The 21,892-nt window shown below is 57.8% G+C and overlaps 1 protein-coding gene across 2 annotated transcripts in view; it reads left to right on the forward strand.

Annotated features, from left to right (window-relative positions):
* The window catches only part of CNTFR (ciliary neurotrophic factor receptor), a 38,035-nt gene extending 16,885 nt beyond the window's left edge, over positions 1–21,150 (forward strand). For both annotated transcript variants that reach the window (XM_031447210.2, XM_031447213.2), the window contains 8 exons: positions 2,766–2,850; positions 7,084–7,317; positions 13,860–13,977; positions 14,151–14,317; positions 15,776–15,939; positions 19,394–19,574; positions 19,931–20,099; positions 20,190–21,150. In XM_031447210.2, coding sequence (XP_031303070.1) covers positions 2,766–2,850; positions 7,084–7,317; positions 13,860–13,977; positions 14,151–14,317; positions 15,776–15,939; positions 19,394–19,574; positions 19,931–20,099; position 20,190 — 1,119 coding nt within the window. In that variant the 3' untranslated portion in view covers positions 20,191–21,150. The remainder of the gene's footprint in view (positions 1–2,765; positions 2,851–7,083; positions 7,318–13,859; positions 13,978–14,150; positions 14,318–15,775; positions 15,940–19,393; positions 19,575–19,930; positions 20,100–20,189) is intronic.
* The last annotated feature ends 742 nt before the right edge of the window (positions 21,151–21,892 follow it).

The following is a 21,892-nucleotide window of genomic DNA, read 5'->3' on the forward strand; positions in this document are numbered from 1 at the left end:
TACTGGTGTCTCTGCCACTCTCTCGGGGTCTGAATCTCTGCCCATCTTCTATGTTCCCCATCTCTCTTCCTGTGCCTCTTCCATTTCTCCCTATCTCGATCTCTTCTCATCCTTCTGGGTCTCTGCTCATGGCTTTCCATCTCTCCCTGCCTCTCTGCCCCCCCCCCGGTCTCTCCCTTTTCTGGGTGCCCCCAACCATGCAGCATCTGTCTTGGTACCCCATCCCCCACTCTCTGCGGGCTTGCTCACTCGCTCTCAGCAGCGCCCGTCTCCCATGGCTGCAGCCCCGTTGGCCCAGGGCCCGGCCCTTACAGTAACTCGTCGGGCTGATGGAGGAGACTTTGATGAAGAAGCCACCCCTCCCCCTACGGGGACCCGGGTGTGTGTGTGTGTGTGTGTGTGTGTGTGTTTGCTTGTATGCATTACACGTGCCAGACCATCTCCTCACCCCCATGCCCTCCCAACTGGGACCAGGAAGGACCTGGGAGCCAAGGGCCACCTTGTCGCTCTCTTCCTATCCTGTGATCTCACCTCTCTCCATGCCCCGCTTCCTCTCCCGCGTGGTGGGCAGTGGGCCTGGCACTCAAGTGGACTATCTTCCTGGCTGTGAGGAGAAAGGCACAGGTGGATGGCAGAGATGGTAGGGGAGGGTCTGAGGGCGACCTGCAAGGACTGAGATGGGGAACCAGGCAGGCCTCCAGCCTCTTGTCTCCTCTCTTTTTCTCCAGCACCAGCTCTGAATTCAGACCGTCCTGGGTTCATTTCCTGGCCCCAGCACTTGCTGACAATGACTTTGGCCATCGTCTTAACCTCCTAGGCCTGAGGAGTAGCTGAAGATGGGGGAGTGGCTGAGGGTCAGGAGCCAGGCCAAGTGGTAGCAAAGGCCTCAGGAGTCACAGATGTGGGAGGGGTAGCCAAGGCCACATGGGGCCCAGAGAGCTGAGCTGTGCCAGGGAGGGGCAGTCTGAGCGCCTGCGCCTGTGGCTGGAGGAAGACCAGGTGCAGATGGGAGGACTCGCCTGGTGAGGGGCGGGTGTAGCAGTGGGCGGGCAGGCAGGAACCCTTCCCATAAGGGAGCCCCCGAAAGTCAGGTTCTCTCCAGTTCCCCCGCCCACGGCTACAGGCTGACACCCGCGTTGGTCTCCCCTGCTGTAGCTCTGTCTGCAGTGTCTCTGGCTGTCTCTCTGGCAGTATTTCTGATGGTGTCTCTGGCTGTGTCTGGCAGTGTGTCCGACTGTGCGTCTGAGTGTCCCTGGCAGTGTTTTAAGTGGTGTGGATACTTCCTGACCGAGCATCTGGTTGTGTCTCTGGCTCTCTCTCTAACTGCTTTTCTGGGTGTGTGCCTGTTTGTGTCTATCAGTTTCTCTGGTATTTCTCTGCTTGTGTGTCAGGCAGTTTCTCTGGCATGGTTTCTGACAGCGTCCCTGGCTCTCCGGCTGTGTTGCTGATGGTTTCTCTGCCTGTGCTTCTTGCTCTTTCTCTGATATGTCTGCTTGCGTCCGGCCAGGTCTTTGACAGTGTTTCTGGCGGGTCCTCTGGCTGTGTGTTGGCTGTTCTCTGGCCGTGCCTCTGGCTGGTTATCTGTTTTATCTACCTGTTTCTCTGGCTTTGTCCGATGGTGCCTCGCACAGTCTCTCCAGGATGTCTCCAGCTGTGCGTGGAGCTCTTTCTTTGTGGCCCTGTCTCTTGTTTTGGGCAGTGTCTCTGGCTCGTGTCTTTGCTGTGTGTCTGGCTATACCTCTGGTTGTGGCCCTGGTTGAGTGTCTGGCAGTGTCCCTCTCTGAATCTCAGCTTCTGTCTTGTTGACAGTCCCCCTGTCTCCTCAGACGAGGGAAGGAGGGTCAGATTTGGAAACTTCTCTGCAGAAAATGGTTATTTTCCCGTCCTCAGGTATAGGCATGTGCTGGGGTGGAGTGGGGTGGGGGCAGCAGGACCCATTTCAGGAAGCAGGACAACAGGTGGGGGGGCCCTGGATCCATCCTGGCTTCCAGGCACATGTCCTGAGTGTGCTTTGTGTACCCACATGGGAATGTGCAGACACTGATGTGCCTCTGCTAGGCTGGGGCTCCCAGGCTCCTGGGCTGAAGGATGGGCTGGGTTCCCTTACGGGGACTTCCATGTGAAAATCCCTTGTTTTCTCTTGATCACTGGTTTACACTAAAGCAATAGCCACATCTGACCTGGTCACGGTGCTGGCCTGGTACCCTGCTGCTCTGAACTTCCCAGAGCCCGGTGGGGCCGGGCTTACTTGGGGGAGGGTGGGAACCTGGTGGGGGCCGATCGGAAGGGCTGCCTCCCCAGGAACATGGCAGGGGGCCTTTCATTCGAGGCAATTTGGACAAGTATAGACCTCCAGTTAGGTTAAAACATTACTCTTTCAGTTTGTGATGTTTATGGCTAATTAGCTAACCTCACCAGTAAAGTTATTATTATTTTTTTCTAGAAAAATGGCCCTAGCATTACCAATGTTCTATAACTCACCCGCGTTGACTGTATCCTGCAGCCAGCAGCCTTATTGAACAGCAAACCACTGTAGATTGCCTTCTACCGTCTTAGCAAACCTTTGCCTACAGATGCCAATAATGTTGCTTTCTATTGCTTGAAGAGGATCCTGAGCCCCATTTAGAAGGGCATTTGGGGTCAAGGTGCCCTGGCCCTAGGGCTGGGATTTCCCAGTCTTGCCGGAGGACAGGGGGGCTCCCCAGGCGGCTCCTGCCTGGGCTGATGCTGCCCCTTTCCCCACCGCCCCCTCTTTTCCCCGACAGATGGCTGCTCCTGTCCCGTGGGCCTGCTGTGCCGTGCTTGCTGCCGCTGCCGCCGTGGTCTACGCCCAGAGACACAGTCCACAGGGTGAGTGCTGGGTAGGGGGCTCCCTGCTGACCCCTTCCTGGAGCCGAGCATGAACCCTCCCCAGCATAGCCAAAGGCATCCACCCAGAGCCGCATACTGCCATGTGCTGGCATCATCACGCTTGTAAAGAGTTTCAGTTTTTTGTTCTGCTCTGTTTTTTGATGGCGGTACTGAGGATGGAACCCAGGACCTGGTGCTTGCTAAGCACGCACTCTGCCACTGAGCTGCCACCCACACCTGGCGTGATCACACATGAACATGAGTCAATGACACTGATACAGGCGGGGTGACCCACTGATGTCGTCCCATAGGCACAGTCCTCCAGTCCCTCCTGGGTGGCCTCATGCTGATGGTACCTCTGGCTTGAGATGACCTCTCCCTCTTCCCACTAGCATGGACATAGGGTCCAGGCAGGTGGGATGGGAGTTGGGGGCAGCTTGGGGGGCCCTGCACAGTATCTGGTGAAATGAGGTCCCCTCAGGTTTGTAGGGGGTGCAGTGGGAGGCACTGAGAGAGACAGTAGGTCAGACTGCTTCCCCTTATTCTAGAAGGAATATGGGGACGGAGATGGGGGACTGAGAACAAGATGGGGGGATGGGCAGGGTGACGAGTGGGAGGGGTCTAGCCCAACAAGGAAGGGGACCAGCCAGTCAGTTGGAATGGCTAGAGGAGGCAGAGATTGGTCGGGATCGGCCACTGGCAGCCTCCTGCCCTTCCCCTACCATTTGTCCAGTGAGGATGGAATCCTACGCGCGGTGCCCGGGGCAGGGAGCTGCACCTCTGCTGGGAAACGGGGGCCCTCTCAGCTTGACCACTCGCCCTTCTGCATTTCTGGCAGCACTTCAGACGGCCACATCAGGAAGAGGTCTGACCTCGAAACTCCTCGAATGAGGCTCCAGGTGTAGCGAGCTCCCCCCTTGGGTGTGTCCTGCCCCCCACCTCAGCTGGCTCAGAAGGGGCAGAGAAGGTGGGGGCACCTCTGGGGCCCAGGCACAGAGCAGACCCTAAGGGTTAAGCTCAGCCACCCTCAAGGCTGTGGGTTCAAGGAGGGCAATTGGTCGAGGTTCCTGTGGCCCCTTCCTTATGAGACCAACACTGGCCCAGAGAGAGCCTGGCCCACCCCAGGGCTGGTCCACAGTGGGCAGGGAACCCAAGGGACCACCAGGCCAGCTCATCGACCCCCGCCTGCAGTCAGCCTGCCCTGGGCTTCTATGTTGACCTGACCAGCCGAGGCCTGCCAGTGGTCTCTTCTGTTGGTCCGGCCCCTGTGTGGGGGCATAAGGCTGCATCTTTGGGCGTGTATGAGGCTGTCCTTGTGTGTTAGGCTGTGTTCTCGTGTGGGTGAGACTGTGCCCCTGTTTGGGTGTGTTTCTCTGTGTGGTTATATCCTTGTGGGCTGTACCCTGTGGGTGACATTGTCGATGTGTGACTGTGACCTTTGTGGGTCCTTGTGGTTGAGATTTTACCCCGTGTGTGGTAGTTTTTAGTTTCTCTGTTTCTATCTCTGTGTGTTTGTGTCCCGTTAGGCTCTCTCCCTGTGTGTGAGACCACATCCCCGTGGGTAACTGTGCCTCTGGGTGACTTTGCCCTTCCTGTTCTTGCATGTGACCTTTTATCAGGTGTCACCATCCTTGAAGCGGGACAGTGTCCCTGTGCAGCTGCAACCCTGTGGATGGTTTCCTGTGTGTGCTTTGTGGTGACTGTCCTCGTCCTACATGTGTGGCGATGTGAAGTTGCTTAGACGCCGGGGGGACTGTTTCCGGCATGTGGTCCCCATGTGAGCCCGTGTGCGCAGGTGTGAGGGAGCCGTCAGCTCTGTCCCTCTGTGTTCTCCATGTCCATGACCTCATCCTGTCTCTGTCTCTCATCCTGGCTTCTAACAACCTTTTCACAGCTGATTCCTTTGGAGCATTTGTCACTGCGTCAGGGCCAAGAACCCCATCCTCCCCCTGCTGCTTGATTTAATTTCTGAAATGGACAGCACACCAGTAGGGGCACCCATGGGGCGGGAGGAGAACTGTCCAGAGACAAAGGATTAAATCACTGCTGTCTTTGGAGCTGTTGCATGGCTGTGTGTATTGCCATTGTTGTGTTATTATAGCAGGTGTGACTCTGTGTGATTGTCATGTCATGCTACCCCCTCCGCCTCTGCATTGTGGCCTGGAGTTGTCTTCTGTCATTGTGTTGTCATTTTTCCATTCCTGCCCTGCCCTTACATGGCTGGTTTGTCACTGTTGTCAAGTTGTGTTTCCATTTCCTTTGTGAGGCGGACAGGGTTCCCTCCGTGTTACCCCACTGCCATTGCACTGGTTGTGCTGTTGGGTTGGTTCTTCATCTTGGGGTTGTGCCTGCCCCCCAGCGTTATAGGGCCATCCTGGGGCCGGGTCGCTCTGAGCCATGGTTGGTCAGTGTTGCTGCTGGGTTGGTGATGGCCACGCCCCCTCCCCGACTGTCAGCTTTCAGCCCCCTCCTCAGGCAGCAGGATGCAGTCTCTGCTTGGGGTCGGGGGTGGGCGTTGTGTGCAGGGAGAGGGGCTTGGCATGTTTCCTGGAAGCTCCAGGTTTTTGGAAGGGAGGCAGGAGAGGGGCTCAGTGGCTAGGACTGGAGGATTGGGGGTGCTCTGTGGCTTGCTCCTCGGACACTGGGCCTCTGGTCAGAGGGAGGCCCCCATTCAGTCGCTGGTCCAGCCTCACAGCTGTGGCCTCCAAGGCCCCCAGCCACCGCCCTTCCGCCTGTTCATCCTCTGTTCGGCTGGTCCCAGGCCCCACAGACGAGTGGTCGGGGCTGGCTGGGTTTCCTGCTTCCTTCTCCTTTGACAGGGACAGGGAGGCTCAGAGAGGGGCAAGACGGAGGCAGGCTGTGGGAGAGAGGCCTGGAGACACAGAGGGACCTTGGCACAGGGAGGGCGACAGAGGCAGCAAACAGGGACAGATGTTCCAGCACAGAGAAAAGCAGTACCGGTGAGGGGGCTGCGAAGGAGGGAAGAGGGTGGCTGGCGGCATAGGGGGATCCCTACCGCCTGCAGTCCTGGTGGTGTTAACAAGTCTAATTAAGAGGCCACTGGCCCAACTTAATTGGCTCGTTAACAGGAATTGCCTCTGAAAATCCCCCAACTCAGCAGGGTGGCTCTCTGGAGGGGAGATGTGAGCGAGTGTTAACGAGGGATCCCGCAGCCCCACCACCACCTCTGCCCCCTACCCCTCACTCTGCCCCTCCCAACCTCACTCTGCAGATCTGGCTGGGACCAGGGAAGCATCTGTCCTCCCAGGCTCAGTGGGGCAGGATGAGGAGAGTAGATTCACATCTCGGGGCTCTGCTCGCCTGATTCTCTGCTGCTGTCTGTAGATCGGTGTCTTGGACTTTCTCTGTCCCACTCGCTTCCCCCACCTAGCGCTGCCTCTGGACAGGTGCTCCCTCCCACCCTTCCACTCTGGTCTCCTGGGCTCAGTCCATCACGCCTGGGTTGCCGAGGCAAGGGCTGGGGTTTGCTTTTGGCTCTGACAGGCCCCTCCTGGGGGCAGGAGAGAAATGGTCAGAGAGCTCCCTCAGTCCCAGCACTCCCCTCACCACAAGCAGTTCCTGCCTCATGAAGTTGACAGCTGCCAGGTGTTCCCGAGGGCTGCCGTCCTGGACCTGCCCATTCTACCTTCTCCTGCTGCTGCCCAAGCTCTGGATGGTTGGGGGGGGGGTCTTGTCAAGGGGGCCAGAGTCAGGGAGAGGGAGAGAGGCAAGACAGAAAGAGACAATGATGGGGAAGATGAAGAGATGGGAAGAGCCGGAAAAAGGAGTTCAGGAGTGACACCTCTTGGCTCCAGCTTGCCTGGGTAGCAGATGTTAGTGACTGGGGCTGGGCCTGTTGGTGGTAAGAGATTGGGGTCATGAGGGTCAGGAAAACTTTGAAAAGGGCCTGGGACTGGAGGTGAACTGGGTCTTTTCTCCCAGCACTCTGCACAGTCTCTCTCTCTCTCACACACAAACACAAACACACACAGGATCGCCCAGACATACACATACGAATTTGGAGACACTCACATCCCTGTATCCTTTTCCAGCCACAGAGGAATTGTGCACACCCTTCATCTCCCCGAGACACACTGTCAGACACAGAGCCTCTCAGCCTGGACTCCTCACTTGTGCACACTCACAGGTTCTCATCCATGCACGTTCATCCGGGGGCGCTGGGCAGGGCTGTGACCTGTGACTTTTGCTTTGTGCCTTCCCCGCCCCCAACAGAGACACCCCATGTGCAGTACGAACGCCTGGGCTCAGACGTGACTCTGCCGTGTGGGACAGCAAACTGGGATGCAGCTGTGACGTGGCGGGTGAATGGGACAGACCTGGCCCCTGACCTGCTCAACGGTTCTCAGCTTGTGCTCCGTGGCCTGGAACTGGGCCACAGCGGTCTCTACGCCTGTTTCCACCGTGACTCATGGCACCTGCGCCACCAAGTCCTCCTACATGTGGGCTGTAAGTGTTTCTCCCAAGCCCTCATTTGACCTTCCATTTCCCTCAAGGGGGTTGTTAATGAGGCCCAGACCCTTGGCCCAGGTCAAGTCCCCTTCCTGGTGGTGGTGGGGATGGCTGCAGCGCCCTCTGGTCCCATCCTGTTCTGCTCTTCTGACCTCTAAGCCCAGTGTCACCCACTGAGTCCAGACCCCTGCGGATTGCATTTGTATCCCACCCACACCGGAGGTCTCTGAGATCCTGAAATCCTGTTCCCTGTGACAAGATGGTCAGAGGAGGGCTGGCAGGGCATGGCCCATCTGGGGCCTGGTGGGGAAGAATCCTAGGGTCACAGCTCTGAGCTGGAGTGGCCTCACTCCACTGTGTGCTCTCACAGGGGCTACCTTTGAGGGTCTTAGGGAAGAAAACAGGGTATGTGGTGATGTAGGTATAGGTATGGGCACTCCAGGATGCCCCAGGGAAGAAGGAAGACTTCCTGGAGTACATGGCACATAGAGACTTGGAGGATTTGGAAGATACATTGAAAAAGTTGTTTCTGGCAGAGAGCTAAGGGGGACCATAGGCCCCTCAACACTGAGAGGGCATGAAAAGGCCACTTGGCTTGGTGTAAATGGCAGAAGGGAACTAAAGGAGGGGATGGGACAGATCATGATCCTAGAAGCTTGGGAGTGACATGATCAAGGTCATGTTGTTAAAAGATCCCTCACACTGTGTTGAAGAGGGGCAGGTGGATGGTTCAAAGCCAGGGCAGAAAGGAGGCTGTTGCTGGGATGTTGGAAAGATGGTGGGGACCTAGGACCGTGTTGGGGAAGTTAAGAGGGGGTGACTGGACCTCCAGGGGTTGGTGATGGATTGGAGGTAGGGAGGACAGGAGAGTAGAGACTAGGAGGAGTCAAGACAGCTAGCGGTCCCAATCACTGCAAGAGACAAAGTGGGAGGGTCGGTTGGAGAAGGTGGCGTGTTCTGTTTGTGCAGTGTCTCTGTTTGAGTTTCCCTAGAATCAGATCCCAAGATGAGAATTCGCAAGCAAGTAGTGTATTTGGCAGGCAACAGAAACATCATGAGGGAATGGGAAAGTGATAGAAAAAGGAAGTGAAATTAGTCAATAGAGGAAGTTATCTAGCCATTGCTACTGGGCAGCTGGAACTTAACCCCCTAGGGGAACTCTGGGAGCCCAGACAGAACATGTGCCTTGGCATTCTTCTGCCGGTGGCGGGGAGAGGGAGCTCAGATGCCTGCACTAAGGGTTGGGGGTGGGGATGCTTTAATTCCCCAGCACTTTTGGCCCAATGCCCCGGCAGGCAATGCAGGTTTTGGTGGCCAAAGAAAGCTCTTAGGCAAATAACTGTGGGCAGCGGGTATGGGTGAGGGATCTGCGGCACTGCCATCCACTACGGACATGTTGGGTTGGGGTCCCTGGGGGACAACCAGGAGCTGATGGCTGGTAGCCAGTGGATCTGAGAGTCTGGGACTTGGGGAGAGGGTTGTGCTGGAAGTGGGAATTTGGGATTTGGGGACGTTGTCAGTATTAATTCCTTGGGAGGGGGTGAGATGGCCAAGGGGGAGACTGTGGGATGAGGAGAGAAGAGGACCCAGCACCAAGCCCTGAAGACCGTTACTGTATAAGGGGTTGACGGAAGAAACGAGCCCCATAAAGAGATGAGGGAGCAGAAGGAGCCAGCAGGAAGGTAGAAGGAAGAGCAGGTGAGTGTGATTCAGAAGTGGGGTTTGGAGAAGCCGGGATGGCGAGGTTGTTGGTGTTGCTGAGGGTTGGCTGGGCCCTCACTCAGCCAGAGGCACCCACTGACAGAATAAATACTCTGAAAATAGTTTCATTTCTTTTCTTCCTGCACCAAACTCTCAAGCTTCTCTAGCCTCATCCGATTTGGATGGTGCCCCTCACCATACGAGGATGGTTTCCTTACTCCCTGGGAGCTGCTGAGGGGAGGAGATGCTTGAGGGACCCTGGGGCAGGCCCTTTCCCCATTGTCAGGAGGTTGGTGTGGCCCCGCGGGGAATATTAGGCTGGAAGGCTGCTCAGGGTCCTCCACAAAAACACTGACTCATCAGTGGGGCTAGAGGAGGGGTGAAAGCATGTTTTGGGATATTCCTTTCCCCACAGAAAAGCCTTTGTATGTGCTGAAACTGGAGAGATGGCAGTCATAACAAAACATCTTAATTGCAAGCCGGGGTGGAGTGACCCCTGTCGGCCAGCTTGAGAAATGCAGGACCAGCCGAGCGGAGTCCTCCCTGGCCCACCACAGGGTGCATTAGAAGTGGACCACTCAGCCTAGCCCTGGGCCCATACATGGAGGGAAAGGCCATGGAAGAAGGACGAGGCCAACTTGGCACAAGTCACCCACACCCTTGTCTTCTCAGTCTGAGTCCCAGAAGTCCTTAGGCTGGACAAGGCTGGCCGTGATGGCTGAGCCTTCGTGACCCTGGGCCCTCATTCCTGATGACTTGATTTTCTTTGAGAGGTCATTGAAAGGGAATTGGGTCTATAAGTGATGTCTGTAGCCATACCCACAGGACATGCCCACAGCTGCCCTTTGTGACCAGAGCCCGGACCTTTTATGTATATGGTGCTGACCGCTCCCCAGGCCTCACCTGTCAGAGGAGAACTGCCCATGAATTGGCAGTAGCATTAGTAACAGGTACTTATCTCTCATTGCCTTGTTTCCTTCTAAAGAGTTGGTCAGAGGAACAGGGGACATTAATCATGATTGTTTCAGTCACTTTATATTAGTAACAAGAGACTGGGTTTGGCAACACTCAATATCAAATTATCCTTCTCGCCAGCACTCAGAGAACAGGACAGAGTTGCCCCTGATTTGTGGGTCATTCAAACCAAAAATTATTTAATATTTATCCTAAACATACAAAATTTTCATGTCTCTATTTCCAAGGGAAGCTGATCATAAAAATATTCTGTTGAAAGTCCCCTTAAGCAGGCTGGTCCCTGAATTGCTTTCTCCCAACCCACCTTCTGCCCTCAGGTGGACGGTCACAATTATCTCTAAGGAGGCCCCTACCCAGGGTGAAGAAAGGACCCCCAACATTAGGAAACAGGATCACAAGCTTCCTTTCAGCAGCATCTTTCTGTTTACTTAGACACTGTTGATTCAGTGTGATTCTGATTTTGAGCTAAAATAAATCAGAGCTTAACTGACTGATTTTAGATAGACAGTTCCTCGTCCAGTTTTAAAGTGTTTGTATTTGATTGGTCAGGACAGAAACTCCAGACCCTCGTGGGTCAGCACTGCTTCCCCCCAGCCCTGTTTTGGTGGGAAAGGAAAGAGCAGCCTGTGTTTGAAGAAGAACTGGGGAGAGGAGATGGGTGGAAGGTGGGCGTTTGGGAGTCCAGAAGTTGCGGTGCCTCGAGGGATGTCATGAGCTAAGGTTGGGACAGGACATGGGCCTCGAATGCCAGGCAGGAGGAGGAGTGTGGGTGGGGCCTGGACAGGGCTGGAGCTGGAAGGGTCACCTCGCCCCGCCGGCCTGATCTGGCCTGGCCAGGGGTGTGGGCAGCCTGCCCCTCCTCCTCTCAGAGCCGATGGGCAGACCTCGTGCGTGCCGGGGGCTCCAGCCCAGGCGGGCTGGCGAGATGAGAGGAAAAACATGCGGTTTGGTGGGCTGGACATGGAAAAACAAGCCAATTAGGAGGAAAACAAACAAACCCTGGGCCAGCGCGGGTACACGCACGCATGCACACACGGCCCTGCGTGGGACGCAGGGACACCCTGCCACAGGCTGAGGCTGTCACTTGGGCATCTCAGGAGCCCCCACGGGGACAACTCTGGAAGTGTGGGCATCCAGGAGCATGCCTGCATGTGATTATGACATGTGTGCATATGGGCTTTGCTCGCACACAGCCTCTCACACGGTGTTCAGCTCATACGTGTGAACACACTTGGAATTCTGGGCACTTTGCCACACCTGCAATTTGAAAAATACATTCAGGCTTAAGTTCCGTCTCATACCCAGTGTGTCAGGTATGTAGTCCTGCCGTCGCTGTTTCACACATGGTGATGCATTTGCACACTTTCTCACAGAGGACCTCTGCCACACGGCCCCACACATACAGACAGTCCCGGAGTCAAACAGCCTCGCCCTGAGTCACACACGGATGCAGTCATCCAGTCACACACAGCCAGTCGCAGTTAGGCGACTGCCCGGAGCCCCAGTCACACACGTGCAGCCTCTCAGAATTACACACACAGCCTCACAATCGCAATCTCTTAAAATCAGCTTCTCCCCGGACTTGCAGCACACTCACAACAGGCCTCCTAAATTGCACACTGTCCCACAACCTCACACTTGGTCGCTCGCTGCACTCCCACCTCCACCCACCCGGCCCCTCAGCTGGGCTCCAGCTGCAGCAAGTCACTCCTTTTCTTCCTTTTCTTTGTTTTTCTTTCCTCCTTTTCCCTCTGAGAAACCTGGTCCCTGTCAGGAAACCCAAGCCCTTCCCTCCTCAGGGCCCAGGGCCAGGCAGGAGTAGCCAGATGACAGACAAAGCTGGGCCTGGTCCCCCGGCCCCCCATGACCTGCCCAGTCAGAGAGGGGAACTGGTTTAGAGGGGAGGCTGGTCTGAGAGAGGAGGATGGTCAGAGGGGAGTGGAGGAAACTGGTCAGTGGGGAGGCTGGCCGGGGGAGGGGGCTGGCCTGTGAGTCCAGTGCCATGGCCCGCCCTGCCCTCAGAAGAGTCCGAGGCAGCAGGGAGCTGACTCTGCAGGCTTCAGTCCCCCCCACCCCCCAGCGCCCTTCTCCTCTGAAGCCGGGGGTCAGGGAGGGTGGTGGCGGGAGGGGCAGTGGAGGCTTCTTAGCCGACCTCGGAATGTCCTTTCCTCCTGGGGTGGCTGCCAACTCTGGCCTGGCCCACAGGCCCCCACAAGGCACTTCCTGTGTCCTTGGCCGCCCCCCACCCCACCCCCACGCCTCTGTGCCCCTGGGCAGAGAGGGAAGGGATACGAGAGGCACACAGGATGAACGTCGAGCAGACGTCAGATGGACACGGGGCCAGGAAGGCTTCCCAGGGGAGGCAGACAGCAGTGGGCAGAATTCCGGTGGACCCCTGTGGAGGCTCAGCTGGGCGCCAGTTCTCCCCTGCAAGCCTGGGGCTGGAGCCCCCTCTGCCCACAGCGTCGCCCACTCCACCTGCCACACTCAAGCTTCCCTGGGTGCCTCCCTGACCCCCTTGTCTCTCCTGCTGCAAAGCCAGATTGGGCCCTGGGGGTTCGGCCCCAATGCAGACATACTTCACACATACTGGACACGTACACGGTCACACAGAGCCACTCACAGTCACGTGCACGCTGTGGATGAAAGCCCACAGTTCCCCAAGTGTCACCACGGCCACTCAGCAAAGCAGAAACATACACTCCCCTTCACCGTCCCTGGCTTATTGAGCTGCCCCCCTCCCATTTCCTGTCCACCTGTCAGGCAGGGGGCGGGGTGGGGGGGCACAGGAGGGAGGTGTCAGTGTCCCCGGAGCCACAGATGGACATTCCTTGCCTGGGTCAGATCACAGAAGCTGCCTCCTTCCAGGAGCCTGAGCTGGCTGTCCTCACGCCTTACCCAATGCCCAAGGGTCGGACAGCTGGACTAAGTGCTCGCAGCAGCAAAACGAGTGTGGTTAGATAGCAGAGAGGACTTCCCAAGTATGTGTGTATAGTCATGTAGGTAGGTATGCCCATCCTGGGGTTTAGTACCAACCAGCTCTAGCTTGCTGTGTGACCTCAGGCAGGTCCCCATCCCTCTCTGGGCTTCCCCAGTTCCCAGAGTAAAGGCAGCTGCTGACCACGTAAAGGGCTCCTTAAAGGGTCTGTGATGGAGAAGCTGGGGGCTGGGACTGAGGTGAGGTACACACCAAGGGAGCACTCAGTCACTCAGAGACATGTGCTCTGAGAGCCACACACAGACACTCCTGCATATGTCCCCACATTCCATCCCATGTCACTCATTCACATCACGCACAGATACACACACAACACATACACGCATGTGAACAGCCACCCAGTGCTGCTGTTCCCGTGGAGCCACCAGCCCTGCCCTCGTGCTTCCCATTCTCTCCGGAGGGAAAGCCTGGGATGTCTCTCCTCCAGGGAGTGCACCCTGCTCACCCCACCAGCCAGAGGGCACAGTCAAGACCCCCCTCGGCCTCTTGCACAGTCCTCCTCTGGAAATGGACGCAATGTGGCAGGAGATGTGGGGCTGGGGCCGCTTCCCCCAGACATCACCTCCATCCTGTGATTGATGAGCTGAGGCCCGCAGCCCCCTGCTCCCCACAGTTCCCGCCTTCATGGAGCAGGTGGGGGCGCTCCCTCTCCATACGTCCCTTGTTTTTCTTTAATTAAACATCTGGCTCTCTGTGGCCTGGGAAGCCTCAGACCCTCGCTGACAGCCCGCCCTCCCCCCCAGCCTCTGGCATTGCTGATGGGTTGAAGGGGGAGAGCTGAGGTTCTGGGGCCCACCTGTCCCTGCACCAGTGCAAGGGACTGGGGACTCCAGGAATGACCTGACCGTGTTGTCCTCACCCCCAGTGCCCCCGAGGGAGCCCGTGCTCAGCTGCCGCTCCAACACTTACCCCAAGGGCTTCTACTGCAGCTGGCATCTGCCTGCTCCCACCTACATCCCCAACACCTTCAATGTGACTGTACTGTGAGTAGACGCGCCTGTGACCCGCTTCCAACCCTGATCTCTGACCTCTCCCCCCAGCCCCTCCGTGCCCTCTGTCCAGATTCTAGCCCAGCCTTGGGCTTGACCTTCCCCCAACCTCTGCCCTACCCGCCCCTTGATGTTGGTAACAGTGCCTGGGCTTCACCCCTCTCCAGGCATGGCTCCAAAATTATGGTCTGTGAGAAGGACCCAGCCCTCAAGAACCGCTGCCACATCCGCTACATGCACCTGTTCTCCACCGTCAAGTACAAGGTCTCCATAAGTGTCAGTAATGCCCTGGGCCACAACGCCACCGCCATCACCTTCGACGAGTTCACCATTGGTGCGTGGAAGGGGTGGAAAATCCCTGCTGCATATGCCAGTGGGAGTGTGTGAGCAGATGTTTGCCAGAGGTGTATGTGAGCATTCGTGGCAATGTTCACATGCGTGCACTGGTATATGTGGCATGTATTAGGGTGTACATGTACACATGGCATGTATATACCTGTGAACATTTGAGTGAATGTCCTTTACCTGCAGGGGCCAAGAGACCTCTCCAGCAGCTCTTCCCATCGTCTCTCTGGCTCCCAGAGCATGCAGGAGGGGGAGGGGGGCAGGCTGGGCCAGACCCTTGTGCAGCTGCAGCCTCCACCCCCCCATGCTAATGGCTTCCTTACGGCCTGTGATGAATGAGGTGTCAGAACAGGAGACAGGACTGGGACAGATACTGCCTTCTCCCCAACCCCCATCCCAGCCAGACCCTCTGCCTGCCCCTGCCCCATCCCAGCCAGATCCTCTGCCACCCCCTGCCCCATCCCAGCCAGACCCTCTGCCACCCCCTGCCCCATCCCAGCCAGACCCTCTGCCTGCCCCTGCCCCATCCCAGCCAGATCCTCTGCCACCCCCTGCCCCATCCCAGCCAGACCCTCTGCCTGCCCCTGCCCCATCCCAGCCAGATCCTCTGCCACCCCCTGCCCCATCCCAGCCAGACCCTCTGCCTGCCCCTGCCCCATCCCAGCCAGATCCTCTGCCTCCCTCTTCCCCATCCCAGCCAGACCCTCTGCCTGCCCCTGCCCCATCCCAGCCAGATCCTCTGCCTCCCTCTTCCCCATCCCAGCCAGACCCTCTGCCACCCCCTGCCCCATCCCAGCCAGATCCTCTTCCTCCCCCTGCCCCATCCCAGCCAGACCCCTTGCCTGCCCCTGTCCCATCCCACTCCATGGCTGAGTCCCCAACCAGACTGTTTCTACATGAATGGGCCCTGAAATGTTCCCATCAGATCCTCAGCCTACTTCCTACCCTGATCTGTACCACCTGTGGGCTGTCTTTTAATCTTGACCCACAGAGCAGCTTCAAACTCAGATTCTTTAAAGAGAGGATGTGTCCAAGTTTGGAAGTGGAAAAGCTGCGGTGAAAAGCCAAGCTTGCGGGGAGTGTATGAGGCCGGAGGGAGTGGACCCAGTGATGATGGGGTGATGGTAGAGAAGGATGTAGGCTTAGTAGTTGGGATGCTGGTCATCATGAGGATGGGGTGGGGATGACGGGATGAAATTTATGATGTTGATATCATGAGCTGGTGACGGTGACTATAGTGACAGTCATTGGTGATGACAGGAATGTGAAAGGTGGAGTAATGAGACGGCCGTTAATGGTGGTGCCAGAACTGACAACAGAGAAGAACAATGGCGACCATGGTGGTGATGATGATTGACGATGTGCATTGGTTGACGGTGGCTGGGGTTGACAAAGTGGGGTTGTTCTCAGAGATCAGTGTGGTAATGAACCTATGTTTACTGAACAGTGAAGCCTGACCCTCCAGAAAACGTGGTAGCCCGGCCAGTGCCCAGCAACCCTCGCCGGCTCGAGGTGACATGGCAGACCCCCTCAACTTGGCCTGACCCTGAGTCCTTTCCTCTCAAGTTCTTTCTGCGCTATCGGCCCCTCATCCTGGACCAGTGGCAGCATGTGAGTGCCCTCCCTTGCCCTGCCCAGATCCCGAGAGCCTGAATCAGAGCCACACGGCATGGGAGGTCCTCATATCCCTACTGCTATAGCTGCTCCAGTGTGAGCCTGAGGGCAATCAGAGAGGCTTTCTTGGGGAAGAAGGGGCCAGGTGGGCCTGGAAGGATGGATGGAGCTGAAGGAAATGTCTTGATCTAAGGCCCTTAGGGGTTCCTGGCGACCTTCATTAGGGCATTGGGAACACATCTATCTCTGTGGCTCCCCAGGGCAGTGGAGAGAAATGCAAGGAGGCAGATGGCAGGCAGGGCAGGCAATGTTTCTCTTTTCTTACATCTGGCTCTCAGCCCTGATCAGACATCTCCCTCTTACACTCTGGGCCTGTGTTGGGCCCAAGGGGCAGGATAGTCCCTGTCGTCAAGGACTCACAGATGGGAGCAGGGGGTCAGAATCAGGCAGTGGAGTCAAGCTTCGTCCAGGGTGTGATCTCAGGCCATGACTAGTGTTATGGCTCCAGAGTCAAGTCTAGCTTAGAGGTCAGCTTAAAGTTATGGATCAGAAGGTGGTATGGGCCAGGAACCGAGCAGTGGAAAAGGGTGGTATGGGGTCAGGCTGTGGTCTGGAATGTTGATCAAGCTACAATAGAGAGCTCTGGGGAGCAGCCAGGGGTTTGGGGCAGACTTGGGTTTCTCTCTCCTTGCGAGCCCTGGGGCCCATAGGGTTGTGGGTGCTGTGTGGCCCCTGAGGTCTGTGGGCTAGGACTGGGGCTGGGAGGGTGCTCCCCAGGGCAACCCAAGTTGGCACCCAGGGTCAACCTGTTCCCCCCTCAAGTCCACCAGGTTCCAGCCCCACCTCCTCATGCCCCTCTCCAGGCTGGTCTTTAAAGTGCGTAATTCGATTCTAGGGCGCCTGTCCTGGTTGCAGGCCTGGCCCCAACAAAGGCTGCTCATGTGTTCCCTGACAGAGTCCGGAGTCCCTCCCGCCTGGCTAGCTGCCCGCGACTAATGCATTGCTAATAACCAGGGTCTAGTTTCACAAGCCCCCCTCCCCTGCTAACGAGCTACAGGCAGCAGCCCTGCGCGTCGCGGCGCACACGCCTTGCAGTGGACCTGGCACACTGCCCACCACACACACACACGGGAACATGCACGCACACACGTGGTCCCCAGCAGGAACCATGATCCCTACATGCCTGTGACTAACATGCCAAGACCACATCCTGGCCCACACCATGGGCAGAACTGACCTCCACACTTACATGGGCAAAGCAAAATACACGGGCTCCGTGTCAGGAACATGCCTGGCCTGTGGCACATGTTAGCCCTGTTCCGTGTCACATTGGCATTGGGGTTGGCTAGATTTATGGCTCTTTTGAACTTGTATTTTGCTCTAAACAGAATCTACTCTCCCTGATCCTTGATCTTGGAGAGAGGCAGGTGTATGATTGGGAGGGAGTGTGGCGGGGAGAGCGGAGAACATCACTTGGATTTTCAGGAGGAAGTGAGAGAGGCAGGCCAGAAGTTGCACAGGAATGGGCACCGTGAGGCCTGACAGGGGCTGTCTCGGTATGCATGGGGGCAGCGGGTGCTGGGCGAGCCTGGGTTCCCTGCATCTTCTGCTGTGGGCCTAACTCAGCAGGAAGGCCTCGAGGGCATGTTTGACATCTGCTGCCGCAGACTGGATGGAGGATGCCTCGGCAAGGCAGATGCCAGCAACCAGGGAATTCCTGCCAGTTGTGGAGCCATTCTTTTAAGGGGGTGGATTAAGAGATTAGTGACAACCTAGGAAGAAAGGCGCAGGCCTAGGAGATGTGGCTTCCGGGAGAGCACTGGGCTCTTAGACCACATTCCTGGAGGCATGGTTGCCCACCGTAAGTCCACCAATGATGTGCTAATTTGATCTGCTCCCCATGGCTCTCTCATTTTGGGGAAAGATAGATGTGGAGATCTGGGGGACAGAATCCAAGAAGGGGCCGGTGGCCAAATCCTGGCAAGAGGGAGAAGGAGCCGAATGAGCTGGGGTTGCTCAGCCAGAGGGGGTCTTTGCAGAGCCAAAGGGAACTGGGGGCCAGAGGTGGAACTGGGCCCCAACTCCAGGAGTGGAGAGTCTCTGGGGCCCACTGATCTTCCAGGGCTGGTAGGAGGACTTCCTGAGCCCAGGTCTGGGCCCAGAAGGGCTCTCACCCCCACCCTGGCCTGTAGCACTACCTCCCACCTCAGGACCACAGACCTTGGGGGGATGGGGAGAGTTTCTCACTCCACTGGGACCCAGCCGCACATACGTGGATACACATACACACACGTACATGTACTCACAGCCTGTCTGGTCAGGTAGCCCAGACCCTGGTTTTCTTAGGGGAAGACTGGAACAGGGACCAAAAAGCCCTGAAGCCAGACGTGGCCCACAGCGGCCCCCCCTCCGCCCCTGCCGGCTGCCCCTGTTTACGAGGCGGCTTAATGAGGCAGCGGGTGCCGCTGAGATGAACCAGAGCCCATCCTGGGCCTGGGAGGGGCGCCGGACAGGCAGGCCAGCCTGGAGGCTGGGGGGAGACCAGCAGGATGGAGCTGGCCGGGGCGGGGCTAGGGGCAGTGGCGATGCTTCCAGGAGGAAATGGAGCAGCTGTCTCCTGTCCTGCAGCCCCGGGAGCTGCCCCCTCCCTGCCCCTTTTCCTCCTCAGGCAGGGTGATAACCGCACTGAGGCCTTCCTGAGGGGGAGGCCCAGCTGGGGCCAGGCTGGAGGGTGCGCTGGGCATCTGGGAACCCAGGCTCTGAGCCGGAACCCATGATGATGACAGAGCTGGCTGAAGTCTGCTCGGTGCTTACCACGTGCCTGGGTCCTCATTATAACCCTGTGAGAGAGATCGTTAACGCCATTTTACAGATGAGGACCGCAAGGCATGTGGAAGTTAAGTAACTTAGTCACCTAGCTAGTAGGTGTTGGAGCCAAAATTTGGACTCAGGCAGCCTGGCTCCCTGTCTGTGTTTGTAACCTTCCCTCTAAACTGCTTCTTGATGGGGTGGGAGAGGGCAGCTCAACACCATTCCTTCTCTCACCCCATTACTCTTGTCCCCTCCAGCTGGGACTGGAGTGAGGTCAGGACTCAGGCTGGGGTCAGTGAGAGAGCTGCGGTGACAGCAAGGTGGAGACACTGGGGCCAAGTCCTCCTTATTCTCCCGTCAGGGTGCTTCCAATCTCCTTAAAGACAGATGATCCTCACTCAGGACCGTCTTCCCTCTCTGGGGGGGGGGTCTCCTCCCTGAGATGTCTTTACTCTCCTGTGGGAATATTCTCAATATCTGCGTGTGCCCCCTCACCCATCACGGAAGTCCTCATCCCCTCCAGGGGTGTTTTCAGTCCTCTCTCCCCACAAGTGTTCCCACTTCTTCCGGGGGGGGCTCACTGCCCTGACCCCCAGAGTCCATCTGCCCGTATTTTCCCCACCCCACCATCTGGCTGCAGGTGGAGCTGTCGGACGGCACAGCGCACACCATCACAGACGCCTACGCGGGGAAGGAGTACATCATCCAGGTGGCGGCCAAGGACAATGAGATCGGGACCTGGAGTGACTGGAGCGTGGCTGCCCATGCCACGCCCTGGACTGAGGAGCCACGACACCTCACCACCGAGGCCCAGGCCCCCGGTGAGCCCGCCCCCTGTGCTCCCTCCAGCTCCTCTTGGCACTTGGAGCCTCTGCCCCAGGGGTCTCCACGCTCTGTGTGGCTGCCACACTCCCATTGGTCTGTCCAGCACCTGCTGTTCCTGGTCCTTGCTGTCTGGACATTGTTGGTCGGGACCAGGGTATGTGTGGGACTTAGGGAAGCAGGATCTGCCGGATAGGTGAGGCAGGGCAAGTCTGAGAGAGGAGGCAGGGACTGTCTGATGGGGGAGGCAGCACCAGTCTGACACAGGAAGCAGGAACGGTGTGCCTCATGAAGCCCTTGATCTGGGTGGGACTCTGGCTCTGGCCCTGCCCTGAGTTTCCCCCATGTTCCCCAGAGACCACGACCAGCACCACCAGCTCACTGGCCCCCCCGCCCACCACGAAGATCTGTGACCCCGGGGAGCTGGGCAGCGGCGGAGGGCCCTCAGCACCCCTCTTCATCAGTGTCCCTCTCACTCTGGCCCTGGCTGCCGCCGCCGCCACTGCCAGCAGTCTCCTGATCTGGTAAGTCGAGTGAGGCTGGGCAGCAGGGGGGAGCCTGAGGGGCCCCCACTCCACCCTCGTCCCTCACAGCACCCTGCCCTTTCTCCCCAGAGCCCGGCATCCCGTGAGGACATGCCAGCGCACCTGCAGAGGAGCAAGAGGCCGGCACTGAGCCCGAAGACCCCGGTTTCTATTTTGCACACGGGCAGGAGGACCTTCTGCATTCTCTTCAGACACAATTTGTAGAGACCCCGGCAGGCCCGGGCCTGCCGCCCCCAGCCCTGCCACACCGTGCTGCCCCTCCTCCCTTCCTCAGGGAAGGGGGCTGTGCAGCTAACCCACCCACCAAAGACCCCCCACCCCAAACCTGCCCCCTCGGGCTGGACCCTCCAATGCCAGCGACTCCCAGGAGCCCTTGGGGGGCCTGAGGGGAGCCCCTCACATCCATCATTTCTCCTCCTGCCCCAGCCTCCTGTCTGTCCCAGGGTCTCTGTTGCCACCATCAGATTATAAGCTCCTGATGCTGGGGGGGCCCAGCCATCCCCCTCCCCCCAGTGTCCACACTTTTCAGTCCCCCACCTCTGCCCCTATTTTGTACGACCCTCCCCTTTTCCTCCTCCTTCCTCACAGTATTTAATGCCCTGTCAGTCCCTTCTAGTCTGACTCAATGGTAACTTGCTGTATTTGAATTTTTTATAGATGTATATACAGGGGTGGGGGGTGGGGGAGTTCTCATTAAACGTCACCATTTCATGAGTCCTCGGAACAGACCCACTTTGGGAGGGTAGCCCTCCTCCCAGGATTCCTCCCCAGATTCCTCGCCTTCCAGGCCTGGAGGAGGGAAGGAACTGGGGTTGGAGAGAGTCACCTCTCTCCAGAGAGGTGGGGGAGGCAGTTCCGCTCTCGGGCAGCTGTGTCTGGGGATGAGGCTTTCAGCGTCTTTGGAGGGTAGGACGCCCTGGAGGCCAGGGCCAGAGCTGTGGGGGATGAGGGGTCCCAGCACGGCAGGCCCCACTCGGGGGCATCCCTCAGCCCCAGAGGCTGCTGAATCCGGGCAGCACTAAGGGTACCCACGGGGGAGAGATGCAAGAGGGAGGAGGCCAGACTTCCGCCTCGGGGTGGAGGGCTCGTATCCCTGCCATCGTGGAGACACAGCCCCAGGGTTCTATCAGGTCAGGCCTGGGACTCAGCCAGGGCCCAGAGCGCAGAGTGGCCTGGGCCGGTGCAGGGAGGGAGGCTTCTTGAAGGAGGCCACTTGGCTTGTGACTAGGAACTGGACTCGTGCTTCAGGACGGGCAGTGTGGAGTATAAGGTTTACCCCAGGGTTAGATTGCAGTCAGGACTCAGTGTGAGTGGGGGAGGAATGGGCTTTGGCTTTACAAGGTACTCGGTCTTTGGTCCAGCTCCACACCCTGTCCACACCCTTCCAGTCCCTAAACTGGGACTCCAGGTTCTTTTTGATTTCTCCTCAGAGGAGGGGCCCCTGGCTGCCCCCGACCCGCTCAGGTCCAGCCCCCCTTGTAGGAGCCACCTCCCTGCAGCTCCTTGGCTGAGAATGCCTGAGGCTGGGGCCAAGTTGGCAGGCACCTCTGGCCTGGGGCTGAGGGCAAAGGGTTAGGCCAGAGCCCCAACCTGGGAGCCAGGCTTGGCTGTGTTCTGGGCGGCTGGAGCAAGGAGAGAAGGAGTTGAAGCCATGAACATGCTGGCCCATGCACACCCAGCAGGCACTGAGCACCACACCGCCACTAACCATACCGCTGCCCCCCATGTCACACATGCACTCTGATTCAAACCCTCCTCCACAGACCAGGGTC

This window comes from Camelus dromedarius, chromosome 10, assembly GCF_036321535.1.
Source record: "Camelus dromedarius isolate mCamDro1 chromosome 10, mCamDro1.pat, whole genome shotgun sequence".
Classification (NCBI taxonomy): Eukaryota; Metazoa; Chordata; class Mammalia; order Artiodactyla; family Camelidae; genus Camelus; species Camelus dromedarius.